The sequence below is a fragment of the Danio rerio genome, chromosome 2, assembly GCF_052040795.2.
Source record: "Danio rerio strain M-AB ecotype USA chromosome 2, GRCz13ab, whole genome shotgun sequence".
Lineage (NCBI taxonomy): Eukaryota > Metazoa > Chordata > Actinopteri > Cypriniformes > Danionidae > Danio > Danio rerio.
The window spans coordinates 49,018,028-49,041,405 of NC_141022.1; the positions used below are offsets into that span (position 1 = coordinate 49,018,028).

At 35.0% G+C, this 23,378-nt stretch overlaps 2 protein-coding genes across 22 annotated transcripts in view; one reads left to right on the forward strand and one right to left on the reverse strand.

The window, feature by feature from the left end:
* Nucleotides 1–443: 443 nt before the first annotated feature.
* Nucleotides 444–21,269, reverse strand: gpsm2 (G protein signaling modulator 2). Of its 12 annotated transcripts, XM_087238961.1 has the most exons (17): nucleotides 21,073–21,269; nucleotides 20,739–20,782; nucleotides 18,104–18,241; nucleotides 17,938–18,018; nucleotides 13,229–13,450; nucleotides 12,805–12,940; nucleotides 10,137–10,276; nucleotides 9,922–10,045; nucleotides 9,027–9,142; nucleotides 7,174–7,329; nucleotides 6,958–7,066; nucleotides 6,743–6,872; nucleotides 4,413–4,495; nucleotides 4,058–4,231; nucleotides 3,002–3,173; nucleotides 2,668–2,906; nucleotides 444–1,300 (listed from the first exon to the last, which is right to left on the reverse strand). In XM_087238961.1, the coding sequence occupies exons 4-17, from the start codon at nucleotides 17,997–17,999 to the stop codon at nucleotides 1,151–1,153; spliced, it is 2,013 nt and encodes a 670-aa protein (XP_087095087.1). In that variant the 5' UTR covers nucleotides 18,000–18,018; nucleotides 18,104–18,241; nucleotides 20,739–20,782; nucleotides 21,073–21,269; the 3' UTR covers nucleotides 444–1,150.
* Nucleotides 21,270–21,328: 59 nt separating this feature from the next.
* Nucleotides 21,329–23,378, forward strand: part of aknad1 (AKNA domain containing 1) — a 28,359-nt gene continuing 26,309 nt past the window's right edge. For 6 of the 10 annotated variants that reach the window (XR_015478890.1, XM_087241296.1, XM_087241298.1 and 3 more), the window contains exon 1: nucleotides 21,944–22,210. Coding sequence is in view for 9 of the 10 variants with exons in the window: in XM_087241296.1 (XP_087097422.1) it covers nucleotides 21,949–22,210 (262 nt within the window). In the remaining variant the exon portion in view is untranslated. Of the gene's footprint in view, nucleotides 21,769–21,943; nucleotides 22,211–23,378 lie in introns of those variants that run through there. The other 4 variants (XM_087241297.1, XM_087241303.1, XM_087241301.1 and 1 more) reach the window with 2 other exon arrangements.

The window sequence follows — 23,378 nt, forward strand, 5'->3', positions numbered from 1 at the left end:
AGGCTAAGCACACTGTAAAACATCTGAAATGTTGTTTCAGTCATTCTAAAAAGCCTTATCTAATACTTACTAGTACTCAGTATTAGTGTTATTACATCATTAATTATCTCCAGAGTTGTCAAGAGCATCTGTGCTTTGCGTCTCACGCCTTTAAACATCACCACTCGTTCATTATGTGTCGACATTGTCTTCTGAGGCGCAAGTCATTTATTAAATAAGGAGAAGATTAACACAGCTTCTCTTATTGCAGAAAATCCTGTTTTTACTGTTGATATTTGGCACCAGTTAATCAGGAAGTGACGATTTTGTTCTTTTTGACTCGTTGGATGGAAACGCTGCTTTTTTCACACATCTGTTATGTGAAATTCCAGTTTTGTGCATAAAGTTAATTAAAACAGTCTCTGACATCCCATGAAAAGGACAAAAAACAAAAACACAAGTCCTTGACCTTTAGTGTCTGGAATGGACATTTTAATATCCCATGATATTTCATGACTCATTTTTGAAAATAAGGAACATTTAAATGATCTGCCTGCCTGTGAAAAACATTCTGTTTACTGTGCTTACATCTTGTCTAATAAAGCAATTGAAAAACTAAATGTGAAATGTTTGTGTACAGGTTTTATTGCTATACAGCTGTAGTGAATCTTCCAATTGGACACTAAGTTTAACCACTTCTTTTATAAACTAAACGTGATAATACAAAAAAGACAAAGTTATTTGTCACAAATACAAATCTAATATTAAGTATAAGGCAACTACCAACAATAAAAATGTTAAATAAATACAATCAAACCTGCAGTTTTGCATCAAAAGATACATTTGTATGAATTACTGTAGTGATCATAACCAAAGCAATTCATGCCAAGCTAAAACATCCTTTAAAACCATTATAAATGCAAAATGTACAAAGAGCGTCAATCCAAATCAAAATTAAAAGTGTTATTTACATAAAAACCTCCATCCCCTCCCAGAGTTGATTAGTAAAAGTGTAAATAATACGCCACTCATAGTCATGTAGCAGACAGGACAGTTCAGACTGAGGGCATGTTACGTGATCTTCACTGTTTTACCAGAGTGAGGTCTGTAATGTGCATCAAAGAGAGCTCATTTCTTGATACGGAGCTCAGAAGAATAAGTGCATGCTTGATCAGCGGCAGGAGGGAAGCGTGACTCTCTGCTCATCCATCCTCTTGGCCTGTGAGCGCATGATGAGGCTGAAGAAGTCTTCATCTGGGACGGTGGGGCCACGAGTGGAGGGCGGAGGAGGGGCACACCTCTGATCTTCAAGGCGGGACCCCTGAGAGAGACCAGAAAAAAATAGATAATGAGATAAATGGTGTAAAAGAACAAAATGACTTCTGACGGATAGTGATTGAAAAATTGAGCCTTTTGAACTTTGAAACACCAAGAGTGCTTTAATACTAGCACTTTTGGTCCGCACTGAGGTTCGTTTGATGTCAGCGTACGGTGTGTTTAGCTAGTGTGAAGTAGGGTTGTAACAATATACCGGTATGATGGTCTACCACGATTTGAACGTGCACGATTATCATACCATGAACAATTGCATATCAACGGTTTTAACCCTTAAAGACCGAGACAGCCGCCCGCGGCTAAAAATAAGTATTGCTCTTAAATGTTTAATAACTTTTGATCCGCTGATCCGATTCATACAATTCAAAGATTGGCATAAAGAAGAGAATCTCAGCTTTCCAGTGCTGTATCACATAACGCGGACTTTCAGAGGCTCCGGAATCAGTGCGGTTACGTCATCAAAATTTGACAACGCTGATTTGACTAAGAAACGCTCGTCACTGTGTCTCCGGACAAACCAGACATGATACATTGATGCATTGTCCCTCCTCCATGCCCAGATTGGTTCAAACTCGCTATTTCACAACCAATAAGCATAGGTTTCGCTTTTGTTTGTGGACCAACAGTGAGCTTTTTGAACAACACGGAATGAGAGATAGGCATACATTTATGCGCGGCTAAATAAAACGCAAAAAAAAAAAAAAAGTTTTGCATGAAATAATTCTCATACTAAGTACTTTTGCATGCACAGCAGCACAGAAACATGACAGTGACACAGCAAAGACGAACTGCTGCTCTTGCTGTTTTCAAAAGACGCAAATGAAGGTGCAGCTGTTTGTCTGCATTGCATACAACCATATCCAAATCCATATCCACAGACAACCATATCCATGCTGGCACATAAAACCTAAGGATGTTCCATATTGAATCTAGTTTCGTTATGTAACTATTTATAGTATAGTAAATATTTATATCTGTTTTTTTACTGAGGATTTGCACCATGTTTATTTGGACTTTATTTGGACTTTGACACATTATTTCTTATTTTCTTATTTTTTTATTTGTTCATTGTAAGTGGTGTTGTTTATAGTAACTGAAAATATATCATTTGGAAAAAGTCAAATTTGCTTCACTGTTCTATTATTTTGTAACATTTGTAACATACCGTATACCGCGAAACCGTCAAACCGTGATATTGTTTTAGACGATTATCATACCGTAAAAAATTCATACCGTTACAACCCTAGTGTGAAGTTATAGTTTCGGGTGAACTAAGCTTTAATCAGTGACTGTTTGTCTACACTTATTTTTTCTCATTTTGTGTTTGGTTCCACGTGTTTATTCACATCATACCTGACACTTGACGAGCATGTCAAAGAACTGGTCGTCGGGTTCGGTGGCGTCTGTGCTGGCCATGACCTGGCTGAGGATCATCTGTCTGTTGTTGGTGCTGCTGTGTTCATTCAGGGTGCGCAGGCCAGGCAAACTGTTCCCCGTTCCTGCCCTCTGCTCATCCAGCCTCCTGCCCTGAGCATTCGCCAGCAGTCTGAGAAACGGCTCCTGACCTGGACTTGCAGCTGACTCTGAGAATGCTAGGTAGACAACAAAGCATCAGGCATGTAGGTTGATTTAAAAAGCCACTTGATTGTTGAATTAAGGAAAACACTGTAAAAGAAGAGAAGCTAACATTTCCTGATGGTTCTGGGTGGTGTGGTGGGTGGAGAAGCGCTGATGGAGTTAACAGACAGATGGCTCTTGCTATCTTGTATGGCACAGCGCTGGTCATCCATCCGGTTGCTCTGAAATCGACTCAGCAAGTCAAAGAAGCCCTCGTCTCCTAACATGTCTGTACTTCCATGCTGAGGGCAAACAAAGTCAAAGGTTTAAGAATAACGCTACATAATGAATACATTTATAGTGCATAATTCATACAAAAATATCACTGCTACACAAGATTATTCTACTGAAAATATAATGGTGTTTCTAAAACTAATTAGATTATTAAAAAGTAGGACTGGAGAATGAAGATTTTGAAGCTCAAAGTCATTTTTACATTTCTTTGGGGCTCTGTGCACAGTGAGCATGACTTTGTCAAAACATTTTTCACATGACAGAACAGAAATGTTATTTTTTGCTCCAGATAGCATCACCCCAATGATCAGGCAAGTTTTTGGAGGTTTGTCATCATCAAATTGCAGTGATATTAGATATCTTGGTTTCATTTTTGATTGAGCTCTGTGTTTTAATAGCCATGTTAAATCTGTTGTTCGAAAATGTTTTTTTTTTCCACCTGAGAAACATCGCAAAAACATAATGCTAGATCTGTTTGAGATCAATTCAATTCAATGAATACAATACTTCCCTTTTAAGACAGAGGAGATCATAAGCATTACTGCATGGTTTTGTATTATTTTCCCTTTTTTTTACACTAACGATGCATGACAATTTTTTAGAACAATGAACACGAAAAATAAAAATAAAAGATGTATACGAAATTTCAGACAGTGTAAAAAGACGGTCAATTTGCGAAGAGTGGTTTGGATATTAAATTAAGGTCATGCAGTCTGTGTTAATTGTTTTGGATTAATTTTAAATCAATTTGAACTTAAACTTGCTCTACAAGATCAAGCATTCCAACTAATGAAGTAAATACAGTATTTATTGACCAGGCTTTCTTTGTACTTTATTATTATGTACTATCAATAAGTACTTTATCTTTGTACATTGCGTGTGGTTTTATTACTTTGCTTTGAGGAGCGTCCCGTGTGTTGCTGGTATCCTGCAGGATTTTACTGGAGCTGCTCTGCAGTTTGTGCTTCTTTCCTCGGAAACGATTCACAAAAGATAGCTTTGAAGATGACTTGGCTAGTGAGTATTTGGACTGCTTGAAGAGGATGTCACTGGTCCACTTCTGACCCTGCAGGACAGAGATGAAATTATGTTTTGCAATTCTTCATACACTAAGCACATTAATGTATTTTTCCTCCCAGTCTTATAAAAATGACGAATACAAACACAGCTACTGATACATACAGATAAACATATTACAGATTTAAGAGTAGAAGGCAGATTGGAGCTCAACGTTTAGCTATACTCACATTGGCGTTGATCTTGTCAGGAGTGAGTTTCAGCAGCTCAAGGTTCTCCATACTGTGTCGTCGGCTCATCCTGGGTCTGGCTCCTGAAAAAAAACACAACAAACTGCTTTAAAACTGTTAAAGACAAGTAAGGTTTACCAAGGGAGATTAGCTGACTATTACATCATGCACCGCTGACAGAAAGATTTACTGTGTTCTTCACTATACAAATTTCGTAAGTGAATACATAAATGTTAGAAAGTAAGAAGTGATTGAGCCATTTGCACAAATATTTAAAATAAACTTTAACACCAGAGAGCATATACCACAAACAAATGGAGTGAAGCACTGTTGACTAAAATATTCAATTTGCAACAAAATTTGATGTTGGACAATAAATGTCATATACAGTCATACGCTGGACTTTTAGAATTTTACTCTGTAAACCTGATGCGATCTGGCGGCACTTTTTTTAGCCATTATGCTCCAAAAGTTTGGAACTGTCTCCCTCTTGAAGTGAAAGAATCCCCTAGTATTCATGTTTTTAAAAAGCGTGTTAAGACACATCTTTTTAAAATTGTATATGAATACACAAGCTTTTAAGTTGTATGCATTTTATCTATATTGTTGTAGGTTTATGTGTGTATGTATGGTGTGTGCTTGCATATATAAGGACTATTGTGTGCGTGATCATGTGGATATATGCTTAAATTTTATGTACATGAATGCTTTTATCTGAGTATATGTGACAAGTTTATGTGGTCTATTTTAATGCTTTTTTGTTGTTGTTTGTGAGGCACTTTGAGTTGCATGTATGTTGGAAAAGTGCTATAAAAATAAAATGTATTAATGTTATTATTATTTTAATTACTATATTATATATACATTTTAATCTACAAGTAAATATTTTTGTAATATAATATTTTATTCATTTTTTTTTCAGCTTATTCCCTTTATTAATCAGGGGTCGCCACAGCAGAATGAACCACCAACTTATCCAGCATATTTTATGTTTTAAGCAGCGGATGCATGAAGAACATGCAAACTCCACACAGAAATGCCAACTGACCCAGCCGAGGCTCAAAGCAGGGACCTTCTTGCTGTGAGGCGACCGTGCTACCCACTACAACAAAGTGACGCCTGATATAATATTTTTAAAGTGAAAAAAATAAAAAAACCATAGTCATCAAAATCGTTTAGTGAATTTAACTTCTGCTTTTAAAGGCATTACTTTTGTTTTAAGATTGTCTTATTAAAATGTAACATTGTCATAATCATTTTAAACCATTCTGCACATATCACATAGCATAGCCTGCAAGGATATGTTCTCATAGCTTTAAATATGAACATTGTCTCACTGGCAAGTGGACAGATAGAGATGCATAGAAAATAAAGATACTTACTTGAACTACAATTCAGCCAAAAAAAAGCAAGATATATACATTTTTTATTGCCATATTTACAACTAAGAGAATCCCTCCTACTTCATATTAGGTGGCTGTAAGCACTAAGTACTTACATCAAAAAATAAGTACTGCTAGATGGAGCTACTAACTCGGTTTAGTGCTCTTGCGTCAAAAGAATATATTTTTTCTTGTAATTTAAAAGACTTTATTTCAACGTGATAAATAAACTACTAGTCAGTCAACAATTCGAACTGTACAAAAAAATAACATTCATCGCTAAAAAAAAGAGTTTATCACTTTCACTTGCCTCTCTTCAGCATAGTCCTGTTTTTTTTATAGTTTTAATTAATTATAAATATAATTTTGGAAATTTGTACTAGCTTATCATCTACACTTTCAGGTATTAAATTCGAGGTTCCTGGCTGAAGAACTAAATATATGACTAAAGAACAGATGATTTGCAGAGGACAATAACAAATGTGCATCCTGGCTTTATTTACAATGTTCATAGAGCGCATGGTCGGGACATGCAATTGTGAGAGCGGAAAAAGTGCACAGCCGCACGCATTTAAAAATTAATGATCAGCGGCTTCCTCATATGCGCACATTATAGGACTACACAATATCAATATGTTATATACACAAAAGCCTAGGTGAGTCTACAAGACGTGCAGAATGAAGCAGTTACTGCTCCTTTTTATAGATAATAATAAACACTCAAGGGGGAAACCATCAGGTTGTCTGCTTTGATGATGATGAACCTCTCAAAAAAACCTTTGGATTTGCGCAAACCACAGGGGTCACCCAATTGAGCTCGAAGAATACAGAAATCTGCATTTTAACGGAAGTATCACATCCCCGAGTAATTTAGGCTGCCTAAAATAACGTGGGTCCAGAGAATCTGTACAAAAAATTCTAAGACAACTTCTGGAGATAGTGCCCTACCATGCAGGTTGTAGTCGATCTCTTTATTCTCCGACAGAACTGAATTGTTTGTGCTGTAACTGATGCCGAGCACCATCTGAAGATCTGAGACGTTCATGCGAGCAGTCAACTCACCGCTACGATCTCCGGTCTGCACAATAAAACACAATATAATTCAACACAGTCACTCAAAATTCCTAATTTTACTCAACTAGTGGGTTCTTAGCTGCATGTACCTCTTTTGAGATTTCCAAGTGTTTCTCTGCGAAGTGCATAGCTTGGTCATGATTGCCTAATGCTGTATGTGCATTCCCTAAACTCCAGCAGGCCCTGCCTTCACCGATTCTGCAGGAAACACATTCTCCATAATTATTGCGAATGCCATCACACTCCATTTTCATTATCTGCAATTAACACTTAAATATTCTACAAATATGATTGTGTGAGAGCACCTGTCATTGAGGTCCTGAGCGATGATGAGATGTTTGAGATGGTAGTCTATGGCTCTCTCAAAGTCCTGCATTAGTGTGTATGTGTTACCCAGACTGTAGCAGGCCTGAGCCTCCACCGCCAGATCCTTCAGCTGTCGGGCTATCTGTAGAGCTCTCCTGCACTCACAACACAATCACTGTCAGGCACATGACCGCATAAGTCTGGAGGAAATAATGCATCACAAATTCCTGATTGAACTGCACCGGGAAAAAAATATGTTTTTAATATGTGCATGTGTATTGAAATCATTCATTTATTTTTAGTTTCTTAATTAATGAGGGCTCGCCTTAATCATTATAAGTTTTACCCAGCGGATGCCCTTCCAGCTACAACCCAGTACTGGGAAACACTTTTACACTCTCACATGCACACACATACACTATGGCCAATTTAATGTAATCAATTCACCAATAGCGCATGTGTTTGGACTGTGGTGGAAACCGGAGCACCAGGAGGAAACCCACACCAACATGGGGAGAACATAAAAACTCCACACAAAAATGCCAACTGACTCAGCCGGGACTCGAAACAGCAACCTTCTTGCTATGAGGTGACAGTGCTAACCACTAAGCCACCATGTCACCTGCATTGAAATCAGTCATGTAATAAAATATCTATCTATTTAGTAGTCAAATAATGGAATTTGTTCATACTAGTAAAATCTGCAACTAAAAAAGATAAATAAACAATAATTAAGAGACTACTTGAAAATTCTCAGTTTCTCTGGATTAACAAGGTATAGTGAGTAAAACATTAGTATTTATTTTACTCATTTTCTCAATAAAAAAAAGACAACAGGTCAGACTAATAAATATTTTCTTCACTCTTTAAGTTAAAACACTGGAGCTGGTCATTTAACATTAAGACTAAACATTTCTGAAAGTGTTGGTGTTTTTTGTGTGTGTTAGTTTTGTTAGTGTTTTTTGTAGTTTAAAAGCCCTAAATGATGGTATTTTTATTTAAGATTGGGAAGAAATGTAAAACCAAAAACGACATTTTAACCAAAACCATAACTACAAAATGTAAATCTATTGAAATTAAGAATTTTCAAGAGGTCCATAGAGGTCCTCCATTGAGGTCCATTAATGTTCCATAGCTTTATATACTAAATGTGTTTAAAGATTTTCTTGGTGTATGCTTTGTGACAGAATGGACCAGAGAAACATTCAAAAAGAGGTTACATTAAATTAAACAAACAAACATACATTTGATTTTATGACATAAATACCAGTAATACCAAGAAAAGATTTTAAACACACCTGCAACTTTAACTATGAACAGGTTAGTAAAACTATCATTTTGATCTTTACTTTCTTACAACTAAATAGCAGAGAAAAAAAATGGAAATCATAAAATAACTCATCAACACCGAATAATAAGCGGTTTTCATATCATAGCTTTTAAAGTTTAATTACAGCATTAGAATGTTGCAATTCAGGTTTTGGTTTTCTACTTACAATTAAAATCGAATTAAAATGATAATAATTTATGGTATAGTTCACCCAAAACAAAGTACTTACTGCTGAACAATGCAGAAAATTGAAGCTAATGAGCTGATTAAAATATCTTCTTTTGTGTTCATCAGAATAAAGAATCTCAACAGGTTTGGAACCAGTAGACGATGAGTAAATGAGTTTTGAGTTTTCAAATTTGGGTGAACTACCCCTATTAAGACTCTATTATGCCATTTACATTTTTTTTCTGACTTTCACGACCTTCAAATCATATTGAATTTAAAACTGCTCAAGTACATCTCAAAACTCAAAACAAATTCCAAATTAAACCCCAATCTAAACGTGTGATATATTAATACCTGTAATGTTCTGCAGCCCTTTCAAACTCCCCAAGAAATATGCAAGCATTTCCCAGGTTGCAGTAGGCTCTTCTCTCTGCAGACCGGTCACCGAACTCTTTAGCGATAAGCAGACGCTGAAAGACAAATATGACACACAATGCAGTGTGAGAGGTTTTGCATAGCTATGCTGCCTAACTACACTATCTACTTAAGTAGTGTCAAAGATAAAGAGGAAGAGCCTGCTTACTCGAAATATCACATGCTATGCAAACATGATTAAAGTAGGTATTGGACATGTTTAACATATAAAAGTATATTTATTCTGAAGAAAAATACATTGTGCATGAATAATCAAAAACATATTTATTGATTTTTTTGTTCAAATGGATTGAATATATAACTCCTATTCAACCTAATGGGTTTCTACTATAAAACCTTTAGTTTCATGCCTTTTTATAAATATTTTGGCTGCTCCACCTTTCTTCAGTAAATAGTTTTTCTATAAATTAAAGATACTGTAAAGGGATATATTGCTCTGTTATTATCATAAGGAATTATGTCATTGTTTTTGCTTTTCTTTCTCTGATTTGGGAGTTTAATTTGGAGAGTTTGCTGTAGAAATGTCTAGCAGATGTTGTGAATTGTATCTCAATTAAAAATGTATTAAAAAATTTAAATTTAATTAAAACAAAAAATTACAAAAATAAAATTGCTGGTGATTAAATGTATGTCGGCCCTATTGAGTGCTTTTATGTGAATATAGAAAAATTAACACCCGTTTAAAATGCTTTAAGACCTACAACACAATATTTTAGTAAATTTAAGACTTTTAAAGGCCTAAAATATTGTTTTCAAAATTTAAGACATTTTAAGACCCTGAGGACACCCTGAAATATAACCCAAAACCCCTCACCTGTTCATGAGAGGCCACGGCATCCCTGAAGTTTCCCAGCAGGTAGTAGGTGTTCCCTAGATTTCCATAGGTCCTCCCCTGTGCAGCTCTGTCTCCAAGCTCCTTTACGATACACAAGTTCGCCCTGAGCAATAGGAGAAAGAACAGAGGATGTAAAATCTCCGTATCATACATGCACTCCATGTCCAGTCATGTGACAAGTTGTTTGGACTCACTCATAATACTCAGCGGCTCTTCTAAGTGCTGTCATGATCTCCTCAGGAAAGTCTCCAGGTTCTGCTCCACTCCAGCAGACACTCTTCCCCTTGGCATGGTACACGTTTCCAAAATTGTAAAGTGCTCTGGCCTGCCCAACCTTTAGAAATAAAATACAACAACAAATTAAATAACACAAAGGAACAAACTAACAACTACAAATAAGTCAACCTGGCATGTGAATTCTTGATAAACAGTTGAATTCTATAGTATATTATTCATACTGTGAAAGTTAATGGAAACCAGGGTTATTACACAACATAACTACTTCTCACTATTCTAAAATTGCAGGTTTACTTCAGTTCTAAACAGATTTTATTCTTTAAATGTGACTGATTTTATCATTTAATTTTTAGGGTAATTTAAGTTTTTTTCCCCTGTATTAAGAGTTTGCCTTGAAATCGATTTGGAGGTCCTAAGCAATTCCAGGTATGTGGCCCTAGCATTTTTTAAAAATAAACTGCATGTTAAAAAGTAGGCGAGGCAGTGGCGTAGTGCTGTCACCTCACAGCAAGAAGGTCGCTGGTTCGAACCTCGGCTTAGTTGGCGTGTCTGTGTGGATTTTGCATGTTCTCTCTGCCTTCGCGTGGGTTTCCTCCAGGTGCTCCGGTTTCCCCCACATTCCAAAGACATGCGGTACAGGTGAATTGGGTAGGCTAAATTGTCCATAGTGTATGAGTGTGTGTGTGAATGTTTGTGTGGATGTTTCCCAGAGAAGGGTTGCGGCTGGAAGGGCATCCGCTGCGTAAAAACTTGCTGGATAAGTTGGTGGTTCATTCCGCTGTGGCGACCCCAGATTAAAAAAAGGGACTAAGCCGACAAGAAAATTAATGAATGAATGTTAAAAAGTATATACAGTTTAAGTAAAAATTATTAGCCCCTCTTCTAAGTTTGTTTTCTTTTTTAAATATTTCTCAAATTATGTTTAACAGAGCAAGGAAATTTTTACAGCATGTCTGATAATATTTTTTCTTCTGGAGAAAGTCTTATTTGTTTTATTTCGGCTAAAATAAAAGCAGTTAAAAAAAAAACATTTTAAGGTCAAAATTATTAGTCCCTTAAAGCTATTTTTGTTTTTTTGTTTACAGAATAAACCATCATTATACAGTAACTTGCCCAATTACCCTAACCTGCCTAGTTAACCTAATTAACCTAGTTAAGCCTTTAAAATGTCACTTTAAGCTGTATAGAAGTGTCTTGGAAAATATCTAGTAAAATATTATTTACTGTCATCATGGCAAAGATAAAATAAATCGGTTAATAAAAATGAGTTATTAAAACTATTATGTGTAAAAACGTGTTGAAAAAAATCTTCTCTCCGTTAAACAGAAATTGGGGGAAAAAAAATAAACAGTGGCGCTCTATACATAATAAGTATATTTAATATTTAAAGAAACCTTTATCTTCCTAATGTAAAATTAAAAGCAATAAATTGACAAATAAAAAAAGAAGTTCAAAAACCATGTACAGCAGGGTTGCCCAAAATCGGTCCTGGAGGGCCGGTGTCCTGCAGATTTTACCTCCAACTTTTCTCAACACACCTGCACAGATGTTTCTAGAAAGCCTAGTAAGAGCTTGATTAGCTAAACCAGGTGTGTCTGATTGAGGTTGGAACTAAACTTTGCAGGACAACGGCCCTCCAGGACCAAGTTTGGCCACCTCAATGTACAGTTAATTAGCCATTTTTTGTAATTAGATTTTTATAGTAATTAAAAAAAATAAAAATCTTCACCATTTTTCATGTAAATTGAGTAATTGTTGTTTGTGAATCGGAGGCCATTAAAATCTTAACAGTTATGGACAGATTTTACAACATATGATAGAAAATGTATAAAAGAGCTATATGATTAATATAGGTTTCTTGGCATTGGTCGGGGATCCCAAATTCCCTGGGGCCATAAGCGGCTGCTTACCTCGGTTATTAGTTAGGTCCGCAACTGCTTTCAATTTCAAGTTTAAGCTTGCAAAATTGCAGTTTCACAATCAAGACTTTTTTCATCAGAATTTCATCTTAAATCTCCTAGCTGTTTTTTCCCTTTGAATTTCAAAAACAAGTGCAATTTTCCCCCAATGAAATATCATAAGAAAACTTGTGAAACAAACTTGCAAGGAAAAGTCACAAGTGTGAGAGGTTATAGCACCCTAGTTTTCTTTAGAAACAAGCTTCCACTGCATCTCACAAAACTTGGCTGTCATCAAGCTCATAAAAAAATCTATTTGTGATTTGATAATTTACTACTACATTTTGTTGCGTAAATGAAGACCTGTAAATTCTGTCATGACATTAATGCAACTATAGGAATATTAGGATTTTAACAATTCATTTACAATTAGATTACATATTAATACAACATTTACCAGATCCAGTCTGCATTATACATTTAGAGACTAGAACTCCTTTGATTTGTTTGTCAGTGTGCAAATTCAATTTTCCAGCTAATTGTGAGAGCTTTCTATGGTGGTACTAATATTATCGTGTGATCAGAATCAAGTGCTAGTGTTGTAGCATTTTCCATTTGCAAATGTCTCTGGATGAAAGCACTAATGAATAATGCTAAATGAATACATGTAAATGTTCTGTGTTCTGTTATGGTAATGTCTATTGTGTACATTAATCAGATCGCTCACCTTGTCGCCCAGTTCCCTGGCAATATCTAAATGTCTCTGGCAGCAGACAATCGCTTCATCAAAGCGTCCCAAAACCTTTAATGTGTTCCCCAGATTTCCGCTGGCTTTGGCCTCACCAAGCCGATCACCAGTGGTCCTAAGGATATGATTTATATACAAATGTTATAAAATATTAGCAAACTGAAGCTAGCTAATAGTTATACATTGCTGGAATTATTTGAGTGTAAAATAAGTATCTTATTTATATAATAAAATACATCAAATATTGTAACAATTGTTCCTGAGGATTACTTGATTAATGCAACACTGAACACAACAGCATAATGTACAGTAAAAACCTCTTGTACCACTTTAGATGTGTATAATGTTACTTTGAGTACATTGTTACCAAAGCAAAAAAATAAAAATGTTAGCACGTGCATACCTAGTGAGTGTAAGATCATGGTGGTGGAACTCCAGAGCTTTGCTGTAGTCGTGCAGGTGGAAGTAGGCATTCCCCAGCTGACTGTAGACGGCGCTTAGAACCTGTAGGTCTTCTGTGCCAACCTGTATGGCAGCCTCGAAGTACGAAACACCGGCGCTGTAATCTCCCACCTTACACAGACGCTCTGCCTCCAGAGCCAGATCCAAACAGGACGCCTCCATCCTGCAGGGGGCAGTAAAAATATTAACTCTGAACAGTTGACAACGTTAAAGTTTTTAATCTCTGCATTAACATTATTGGAAATAAACTGAGATGGCAGGGTTATGATATTAGAAAGTAAACTAAACACACTCACAGTACAAAGAATCACTGCACTATTTTTGGAGTTAATAAAAACAAGGAAAATCTAACTAGAAATGTGCTGAGATGATGGGATACTTCTTCATTTATTCTGGAAAAGTCTAATCAACATTTTATTTTTGACATTTAAGAACAGTGCAGAAATTGACATGAAACTTTAATCTGCTTGTTAAGTCGTGATGTATGAAATACTGTCTCTGGGTCCAAGCCGCTACTCATTGAAATTGAGAAAATAAGGCTTGGACCAGGAAGCCGCTTTGTGTGCCGCCACACTTAACAAGTGGATTCAATAGATTTTTAAAATTTATATTAAAATTTCAGTATATTTCATTTATTTTTATTCTCATGTAAACTTAAGAAAAATAAATGCAACAACCCAGGAAACGTTTTATGGGCTTACAGGATACAATTTAAAATCAAATATTAACATAAAAGATTTTGTTTAGAATTTTTCATGTGTTCATATTTAATGAGCACCACTGATACATAAACACAATGTCAAACACATCAGATGCATGAATTATCATGGAGTCAATCTAGGGCCACATATACTTTCAAAATAAATGAAGGTTTTACAAACAAAAAATATTGAGAAAAAAAAAAAAAAAAAAAAATATATATATATATATATATATATATATAATTATTTTTTTAAATCGTAAAGCGAAATTTTATTTTTTTTAAATAAAAATGTACTTTGCAAACAATAAAAGAACTGCAATAACTGCAGAAAAAACTAAAATATTTGCAACTGAAAAAAAAAATGTAATAAACACACACACACACACACACATATATATATATATATATATTTTTTTTTTTTACGGCAGGCCTGGACCTACTGGGCTTTAAGACCACCTCGGTGATACTGTGTCTCCAGGTGATGATGTTGCTTAAATAGAGGCAGGTCTGGGCCTGCCGTAAACACCCAAGTTGCCTTGACTCCACCCCCTTGACCTAAAAATCAGCATTGCAATTGACTGGACAGGTTTTGTAAGGGCAATGCTATAAAAATGTTTTGCTAATATATTGTTTTTTTATTGCAAATATTTTTTTTTGTGTGTTGAAAAATTGTGTTTTGCAATTTTTATTTGCAGTTCTTTTTTGTTAGCAAAGTTCATTTTTATTTCTTAAAATTAAATTTTCCCTTTGCAGTTCTTTATTTTTGTTTGTGAAATAAATTTTTATTTCATGAAAATTTATTTACGCTTTGCGATTTTTGGAGAAATTTTTTTTGATCAATACTTTTTTTTTTTGTTTGCAAAACTTTATTTTATTTTGCAATATTTATGGCCTTAGATTGACTCCATAAATTATATTCATGGTAATTAATAGCAAGCATAAAAGTCCCCAAAACATTTTGAAAAAGTATTAAATTTATTATCAAATGTTAAACAGGAGAAAAATTCCTTCAACACTCAACTTGATACTATATAACACACGTGGCCTTGAAAAAAATCCAACCACGATCTCACAGCAGATTAATCCTACACATTATAATTGTAACTGGTCCATTAGAGTTAATCAAGGCCTACCTGGTGCCTTCCCGCCTCACACAATCAAAGAAAACTGGACATGTGAAAGGCATCTAAAACTGCTTTGTTGCCTCCTTAAAAAGTCCTCAGACAGGGTTGTAATCTTCAAAACTAACCGCCCCAAACACACAAACATCCCGCTGAAGCTGCCAATCAACCAAACTCTCCACCAGGAATTACAGCACCACAAACTGCAATGATTTTAAAAAGAACATTCAACAAGGCAGCTATCCATGACACAACGTCACACTGGACGTCTTCGAGGGCAGAGGTTGATGATGGCTTTGTGGAAAAGTGTTGCGCTCAGCACTTGCACAGCTAATCTGATTGTGTTTCTGCTTTCCACTGTCATCTGTGATTAGCGTGAACATAGAGAGAGACACTACAGAGATTAGATTCGCTTCTGATGTCATAAAACTCTTCAATGCAGAGCTTTCATCATGTGACAGATTCAGAGTAGCTCTTTTCTCAAATATTAAAAAAAATTGAATCTATTTGCATTGAAGTGTAACTGTAGTTATACATGTTATATGATAAATTGGCATCAGGTAATTAAAGCAAATTAGGATAAATGTGAAAATCTTAGAGCATTTTAGGGATTTAGTAGGTATACTTTTTTTTAATTATGTATGTATACATATGTTTATCTGGTTCATTCATACGTTTTCGCATAAAGCAAAAAAAATGACTGTCAAACAATATTACCATGATTTACAGAAGACCCACTCCAAAATGTAATATACTGCAAGTTTAGTTTATATACCAAAATCCACTTTATGACAGAACAATGATTTAACAAGTATCTTTTTATATAAATATATGTTGAATAACGATAACATTATTTCATCTATATTTTGACCTTTTTTCCCCAGACATGTTAAATTAGACAATTTATTTGCCTTTAATATGATACAGACGTTTATTTTCTTCAAGCACAGTGGCAACATAGATTTATGTAGTACACTAAAGAACAATTCATGAGATGGAAGGAATGGCTGCACGATATATCGTTTTAGATAATGCAGTGTGCAAATCAGCAATAGTCACCTAGAGGTCTATGCGATTAATCGAAAACTAATCGCAATCACAATTTGAAACGTTGCGATTAGTTAATCGCAACAGACTGTAATATAAAATGTGTATATTTTAACAAAAATAAAGAATATCATCTGAGGTGAAGTGCTTCAAAATCAGTCCACTATATGCTTCCAAAAATTAAACATGCTAGACGTTCTGTTGTCGATGGTGTCGATTGTCATGAACTATCATGAACATTAGATGAGAAGAAACGATTAAATCTTGTGTCAGCACATCCATTTGTCATTAACGACAGCCTACGTCAAGGAAACTGTGCCATAATTGTGTGATCTGACTGGGGCTTTATAACTAGACAAAAAAGTGAGGACACTTTCGTTCTGCCCAATAAGAATTGCGCACCTGAAATATTCCAACAATAAAAAAATAAAACAAACAGGAAAGTGCTGACAAGTGGGATTATGGTGTCTGCTGCTTCAGAAGCATTAATAAATTAATTACTAAAAGAAAAACAGCATTTGTAACATGGACATATTTTGGTTTCAAAGTCACAGACACCGAACAAAACCAGGTAATTTTTAAGGGCTTTCGCAGAATTGTTGCCAAAGATTAGATTATTCAGCAGAAGCTTGAATTAAATTAAAATAAATTTGAAGCTTGAAATAAATCGTAAATCAAATCGCAAAATCCATCAAAAAAAATATATATAATAAAATGATAATAATAAAATTACAATTAGCACAGCCCTAGCCACATCACAGGATTTCAAGAGATTTTAGATACATTAAAACCATTTGGACACAAGAGATTATTACGTTTTCTGCTTTAACAATTAGATTAGGTTTATAAATAGAAGAAAAAGTCTATAAATTAGACAACATTAAAGAAAAATATATAAATTTTATATTTATAAAAATAAGACGCTGTTATTTTACATTTGATTATTGAATTTCTAGATCTCAATACTGTTAGACTAAACCATAGTTTTGTTAAGATCATTTTTATCTTTGTTCTATCGTTTTCATTTGTGCTTTAAATAATATTATTTTGTGTGTTTTTGTATAATTGTGTATAATTTATGCAGATGCACTCCCTCACAAAATCATCATGATCATTGTAAAATTGTGAATTTTTCAAAAGTTATTTTTTGAAATTATATCGCAATATATAAATCGCAGAAAAACAAAAAGATCGCAATGTCAGCCCTTCCCCCAATATTGTGCATCCCTAATGGAGCCTTGTGGTGTACACCACTGTGTTAGGCTTGGAGCTGACCTGGACTCAAACTGGCTTTATTGCTTTATAAAGTTAGTAATAAAGTAAAAAAAATCATGAGGTGCAGAACAGGCAATCTTCTTAAAAGACTAAAACCATTAATAAACATTGATTAAATGAACACACACCTGGTGCTTCTCTCACAAACAACACAATCTAATTCCACATTTAACCACCTAAAAAACTTTTACAACTGATAAAAATACAACATTTGTATTTATTTTACTGCTAGGTTTCGCACATGATTTCTATCAAATTTAGTTAAACCTGGTTAGGACATAAAGCTTTTACAAACAATTAGCAGTTTCATTTACAAACCCAATTTTAGATTTATTTTCAGTTATTAAGAGAACTAACTATGTGCAAAATCAAAACACCATGGTTAAGTGACACATACAATGTCCACTTTTGGTGTCTTCGTCAATGTTTTAATACTGAACAACCTCAAAACCCCTAAAAAGTGTATTACGCTAATGGAAAACAAATCAAGTGTTGCGTGCCTACCTGTAGTGGACAAACGTTCGGTTTTCATTCTGCATGCTAACCACTGCACTGCTCACAGCCATCGAAGAGCATTATGAAGAGCTGATCCGAGCCAAGTCCAGAAAGTAATCCATTAGGGAAAAGTTGTGCGTCCCAGAGAGAACTATTGAAAAGTTTTTGCCCTTACAAAGTGGTTTTCCGATGGTGGAATCCAGTGCACAACAGTTGGGGTTTCTCTCAGCTAATATTCACCACAGCAGTGGGGCTGGGAAGTGTGTGTTTGTGTGTGATGTGCGTTTTGTCCAGGATACTCTTCCGGAGCTCTCTGTGAAGAGAACACAAGATGCCGAGTGTGAAGCCTCATTCTGAGCGTAATGCCATGGCAACACCCACTGAACTGCAGATATATGCATGGGAGGCAGATATTAAGAGTGTGTATGTGTGTTTGTCGGTGTAAGGGAAAGCCAAATCAAGGGGGCCCAACAAGAACCAAGGAAGCAATTGGGATCAGCCCATAAACACAGTTGATTATCTGCAATGCATGCCAAAGCGTAAAAGAAAACGCAATCAAGCTGGTGACATGAAAGAAGTTTTGTTCACCCTTCTCTTATAAAGCCCCAAAGATGCAAAAGAGTCATAACAAGGGAATAAAAAACAAGATTTCACAATGTAATAGAGACTGTCAGTCATTTTCAAACATATTGCACCCTTGTGACATTTGGAAAGCTGATTTGTCATTGCAGAGCTAATCTAAAAATAAGATAATCAGCTTGGGGAACCATAGAGCCATGTTCAAAGAACCATTTACTCTACTGCAACTGTTTATAGAAAGACACAATTTTGCATTATTTAGAATATTGATGTTTCAGTTTTGTTGTTGAGGTCTATCATATTTTGTGCATGGTATAAGCAATAAAAAATTTGGTATCAAATGAAAGCAGCAACATATTTTTATTCCATATTCACATTCGAGAGTACTATTTGGTCTTATCACCTGGTTGTTGAGTGGTTTTTGAGAAGAGGCCTTTGAATTTAAAAATAAACGCAAGCTTGTAGTTGGCAGTGAAAGAAGTTTGGAATACATCAACAGAAAGACGTCTCTAATTTTCACCAAAAGATGAAGATATGATATTTGACAATGACCAGAAGAACATGCATTTACAAAATAAATTATTTAGTTCAGATTAAAATACATTTTAATACATTATATTACTTTACCTAGGATTGTGCAATAATCAAGTCAGTTTTGATTTCGGCTCCCAACGATAATATATATCAGGCAGCCCTGACTTTACCTCAACATAATAGTTCATTTCTGAGGAAACTGAGTACAAAAGTAGGTCAGGAATAGTCATGATCCAAAAGTAAAATGTTAATTTTCTACATTGGAAAACTGATTTTTTTTTAAAGTCATAACCTGTGATCCATTAAAGTAAAAACTGCTGTCAGCTACTTGGTTGTTGATGGTTTGTGGTATATAGTAAAATAATCAGGTTTATTTACAATCATGAAGAGAAACTACATTAACCATAAATCTACAAAAAAATATCAGAGGGTTTAAGAACAAACATTTAGCTCCAGTCTAATTCTGTGAAGCATTGTGAACGATAATAGTGAACTTTTTCATATGAAGGCCAAAAACCAAAAATTATTGAGAGCCGTGGGCCAAAGGTAAATATACCAAACTATATTAAAGTTGCCATAGGTAATTTCCTAACTTATTTTATAACATTTCAAAATAAATAGAAAGCATTGTTTTAAATTGTATCAACTATGTGCAGTATAACTTTTTAAATAACTTACTGCAATAAAAACACAATTACATTTATAACACAGCAATGTTTAATGCTGAACACACTAGTCAAGCAGAATCTGCCTTTGACTTGATTTGTTTTACCAAAGTCTTTGCATTGTCGGGTGACAGTATGTACAACTAAATCTGATGATTTTAAACCATTTAATAGAAACATTTGATTTCAGGCACATTTTAACAACAACAACAACAACAACAACAACAACAACATCATTTTGCATTAAATTTAAATGGACAATCTCAAAACTATCCCCAACATTCTCCCTCTCTTCTCAAATAGGAAATCGGGCCAAATCAAAGGTTACCATGCGCCAACTTTGGCCCACAGGCCCTACTTTAAGGCAACTCACATTTTAATCATCCAGACAAATTATATGATAAACAACAATAGTCCCTAAAGCAATACAACGTCACTTACAAAACTTTGTGTGTCATAATTCTGAGGTCAAGAAGCATCTCTGTTTGGCTCTCGGTGCATCTCAAAGCTTTAGCTTGACAAGATGAGACATGAATAGAGTTTAACAAGAAGACATACACAAGCTGTACCTTCCATGACACACAGGAAGTGTATGACTTCATCATCATGATCACAAATACATGACTGTGACTTCACAGCAGTTCCCAGCTGGTTACCCTTTAAGATCCCTTATACACAGAAGTATTGCAAGCACTTCGTAATAAATATTTGCCAAATTCAACATAGTTTCCCAGTAGACTGTTCCAAGAGGACATGCATGTTAGTCACAGAACAATTCGAGTAAGAATGCTGCCATTGACGAATGTTTACAAGCAAAAATTATACTGTATGTAAACACAAAACCTAAATTTCTGGAAAAACTACTGTAACGTTCAGCCAAAGTCACCAAGCCAAACCTTTTTCACAAAACGACTTAACGTTACACCCATTTTTCGCTCCCAAATCAAACAGTAAAAGAAAGACCTGGATTAAGCAAGAACAATATGTATTCAGTTCGTAAAGAATGTATAATGACATGAAAACACCACCAACCTCAAAATGGGCAACGTTAACACTGACTTCAGTAACGTACAAACCTAAACCAAACGACAGAGGAAAAGCAGTTAACGATACAAATGTTACAATAGAGCTGTTAGCATAATTCAAAAATATCAGTTGTTGGATTTTTAAACAAACAAGTTACAACGTTAAAACAACACAGTATAAGTTTTAATATTGATTATTATCACTACAATGATTATACGTGCTCGTTCAACTTAAAATGTTTATATTTTATGAGTTGATATGACGTTAACGTTAATCACTTGCTATGTTAGCGCGTACAGCTCTGTCTTAACGGACGATACGGGCCAAACTTCAGTCATACCTCCTTCGACTCCCCACGGATCCTGCTCTCGGTTTCGTCGCTTACATCCAACAGGGTCCAAACAAAAATCAATTACATCCAAACATGTCGTAAAAGCCGATGTATTAGATGAGTTAGCTTCGAAATAAATACAGTTTGTCTCATCGAAGCGGTTAAGAGTCAAAACTTTACACAAACCCGGACAAAGGGGGCGTGTTGAGGCGTGACTGTGACTCGACTGACCAATCAGAGCACATGATTCAAACGTAGCTACTCCCCTCATGAATCACCAATGAAATTTGAATGTTTTACCGTTCTACTACTCAGTCAGTGACGGGTGTTTTGTTACTCATCTAACACTTAACTGCACTTAAATTAACATAAGCCAACACATAAAGCGGTTAACCATTGTGTGCACCAATTAAGTATATGAATGAAATGGTTTTGAAGCAGAAATGATTGACAGCTGCTTCATGTAGTCGTAGGAACCACCTTTCACCCCACCCCGTGCGCGTGTAACACCTGCCCATAGCATCAGATACTGCATTTATTATTTAAAATGCTCAAGATGATCCTGCACCAGAGGCTTGAGAAACTAAACAGAGCCTTCATTGTACTGTGGTGTTATGTCATTCATTTATGAAGGCAGCGGCACACGAGCAAGTTGCGCATACTGTTTATAAAACCTAGACATCATCTATAGATCAAGCGTAAAAAGTGAGTGCCATATGTTTTATTAATAGAGTAACGTGAGTGCTACTTATGCAGCTTGTTGATATTTCACTGTATTTTCCAGCATATATAGTAGCAAACTATTCAGTCATAATATTGTAATATAATATAAATATTATTTATAAAATGTATTTGACTTATTGTGTATAAGCGTGTTGCTAGGTAATGAACAGAGGCGCGCGGAAGACGCGCACTAGCGCACGGAGCAGCAGGTTTGATGGATATTCAACAGGAGAATCAGAGGACATGGACGGTGAAGATGAAGCTCACAGCAGACCTTCATCAGTGCTGTGGGAAAGACACATCGAGCAGAGTATTTTTGTGGATATAAGCGATGATGACAGCCTGCACTTCAGTGATATGGAGGGCGCCTTCAATGTCCAGCTCTTACAGGGCTCTGGTGTACCTGAGAGCCCTCAACTCACTGGTAAGAGACAACCTACCCACTTTAAAATACCTCATATATTTCTCATTGTAAAGCTAAAAAAGAAAATATCATGTTTTTAGTCGATACCATTGCCGTAGCATCTTACTATGGCATTTTTATCTTTTAAAACTTTGTAAATTTCGATAATCAATAAATGTAACAATTATTTAATTGATTATTTTATGAATTAGGCTTTGGTCCATTATACAGAGCAATTAGATAAAATACTCAATTACACAAATGGGACTATAACCGTTTTTAAGGTATACCATGGTTAGGAAAAGTCAAGGTTTTAAAACCACCAAAATTTTCTACTATACCGTTCCAAATATGTGTAAGATTTTTTAATTACTTTTTTTAGGACAACAGTATCTGCAGCAGAAAAGATATGCAAAGATGCTGTTTTAAATTGTAAATAAATTTGTGTTTTTGAAACTAACGAAGACTGCAGAAGTCAATGATTCATTTATATTATTTAGCCTGACATGTTTACTGCTCCAAAATATTACAGATGTCTCTAAAATTAAAATATACTGTGTTCAAAGGGGAAAAAAGTTATTGTTTTTTACCTGGACATTTAAAAAGAATATAATTTAGAGCAGTAATCAATACCGTGAAACCGTGATATTTGTATCCAACTTTATAATATTCTGTCAGAATCTTCTACCGGCCCATGCCTAACTCAAATGAATAAATAAAACAATGTAATCACAAGTTTCCCATAACTTGGCACCATGCAAATATATACCAACTGTTCAAAAGTTTAAATGTTTTAAAATTAAAGTTTCTCAAGTCTCTCACACCTAAAAAGGCTGCATTTATTTGCTGAAACATACAGTAAAATTGTAACAAAATTTATTTGCAACTTCATAAATGCCTTTAACATCACTAGTTAGCAAACTAGTTAAATGGTAAACAAATGAACTTAATGCTTGCTGTATGATAATTTCTTGAAATTAAAATGTATCAATCCTAAACTTTTCAATGGTTCTTTGAGCAGTCACATTTAATCAGAACCTATGATTAATGATAAAAGTTTCTCAAAAAATAAACTTCACTTCATATAGGGCCAGTTGCATAAACATAGCCAGAATATTAACTGTTTAAAAAACAGTTTGACTAACTAGCAGTTAGCTTAATTAGCTTTGTGGATTCAAATTAGACTGAT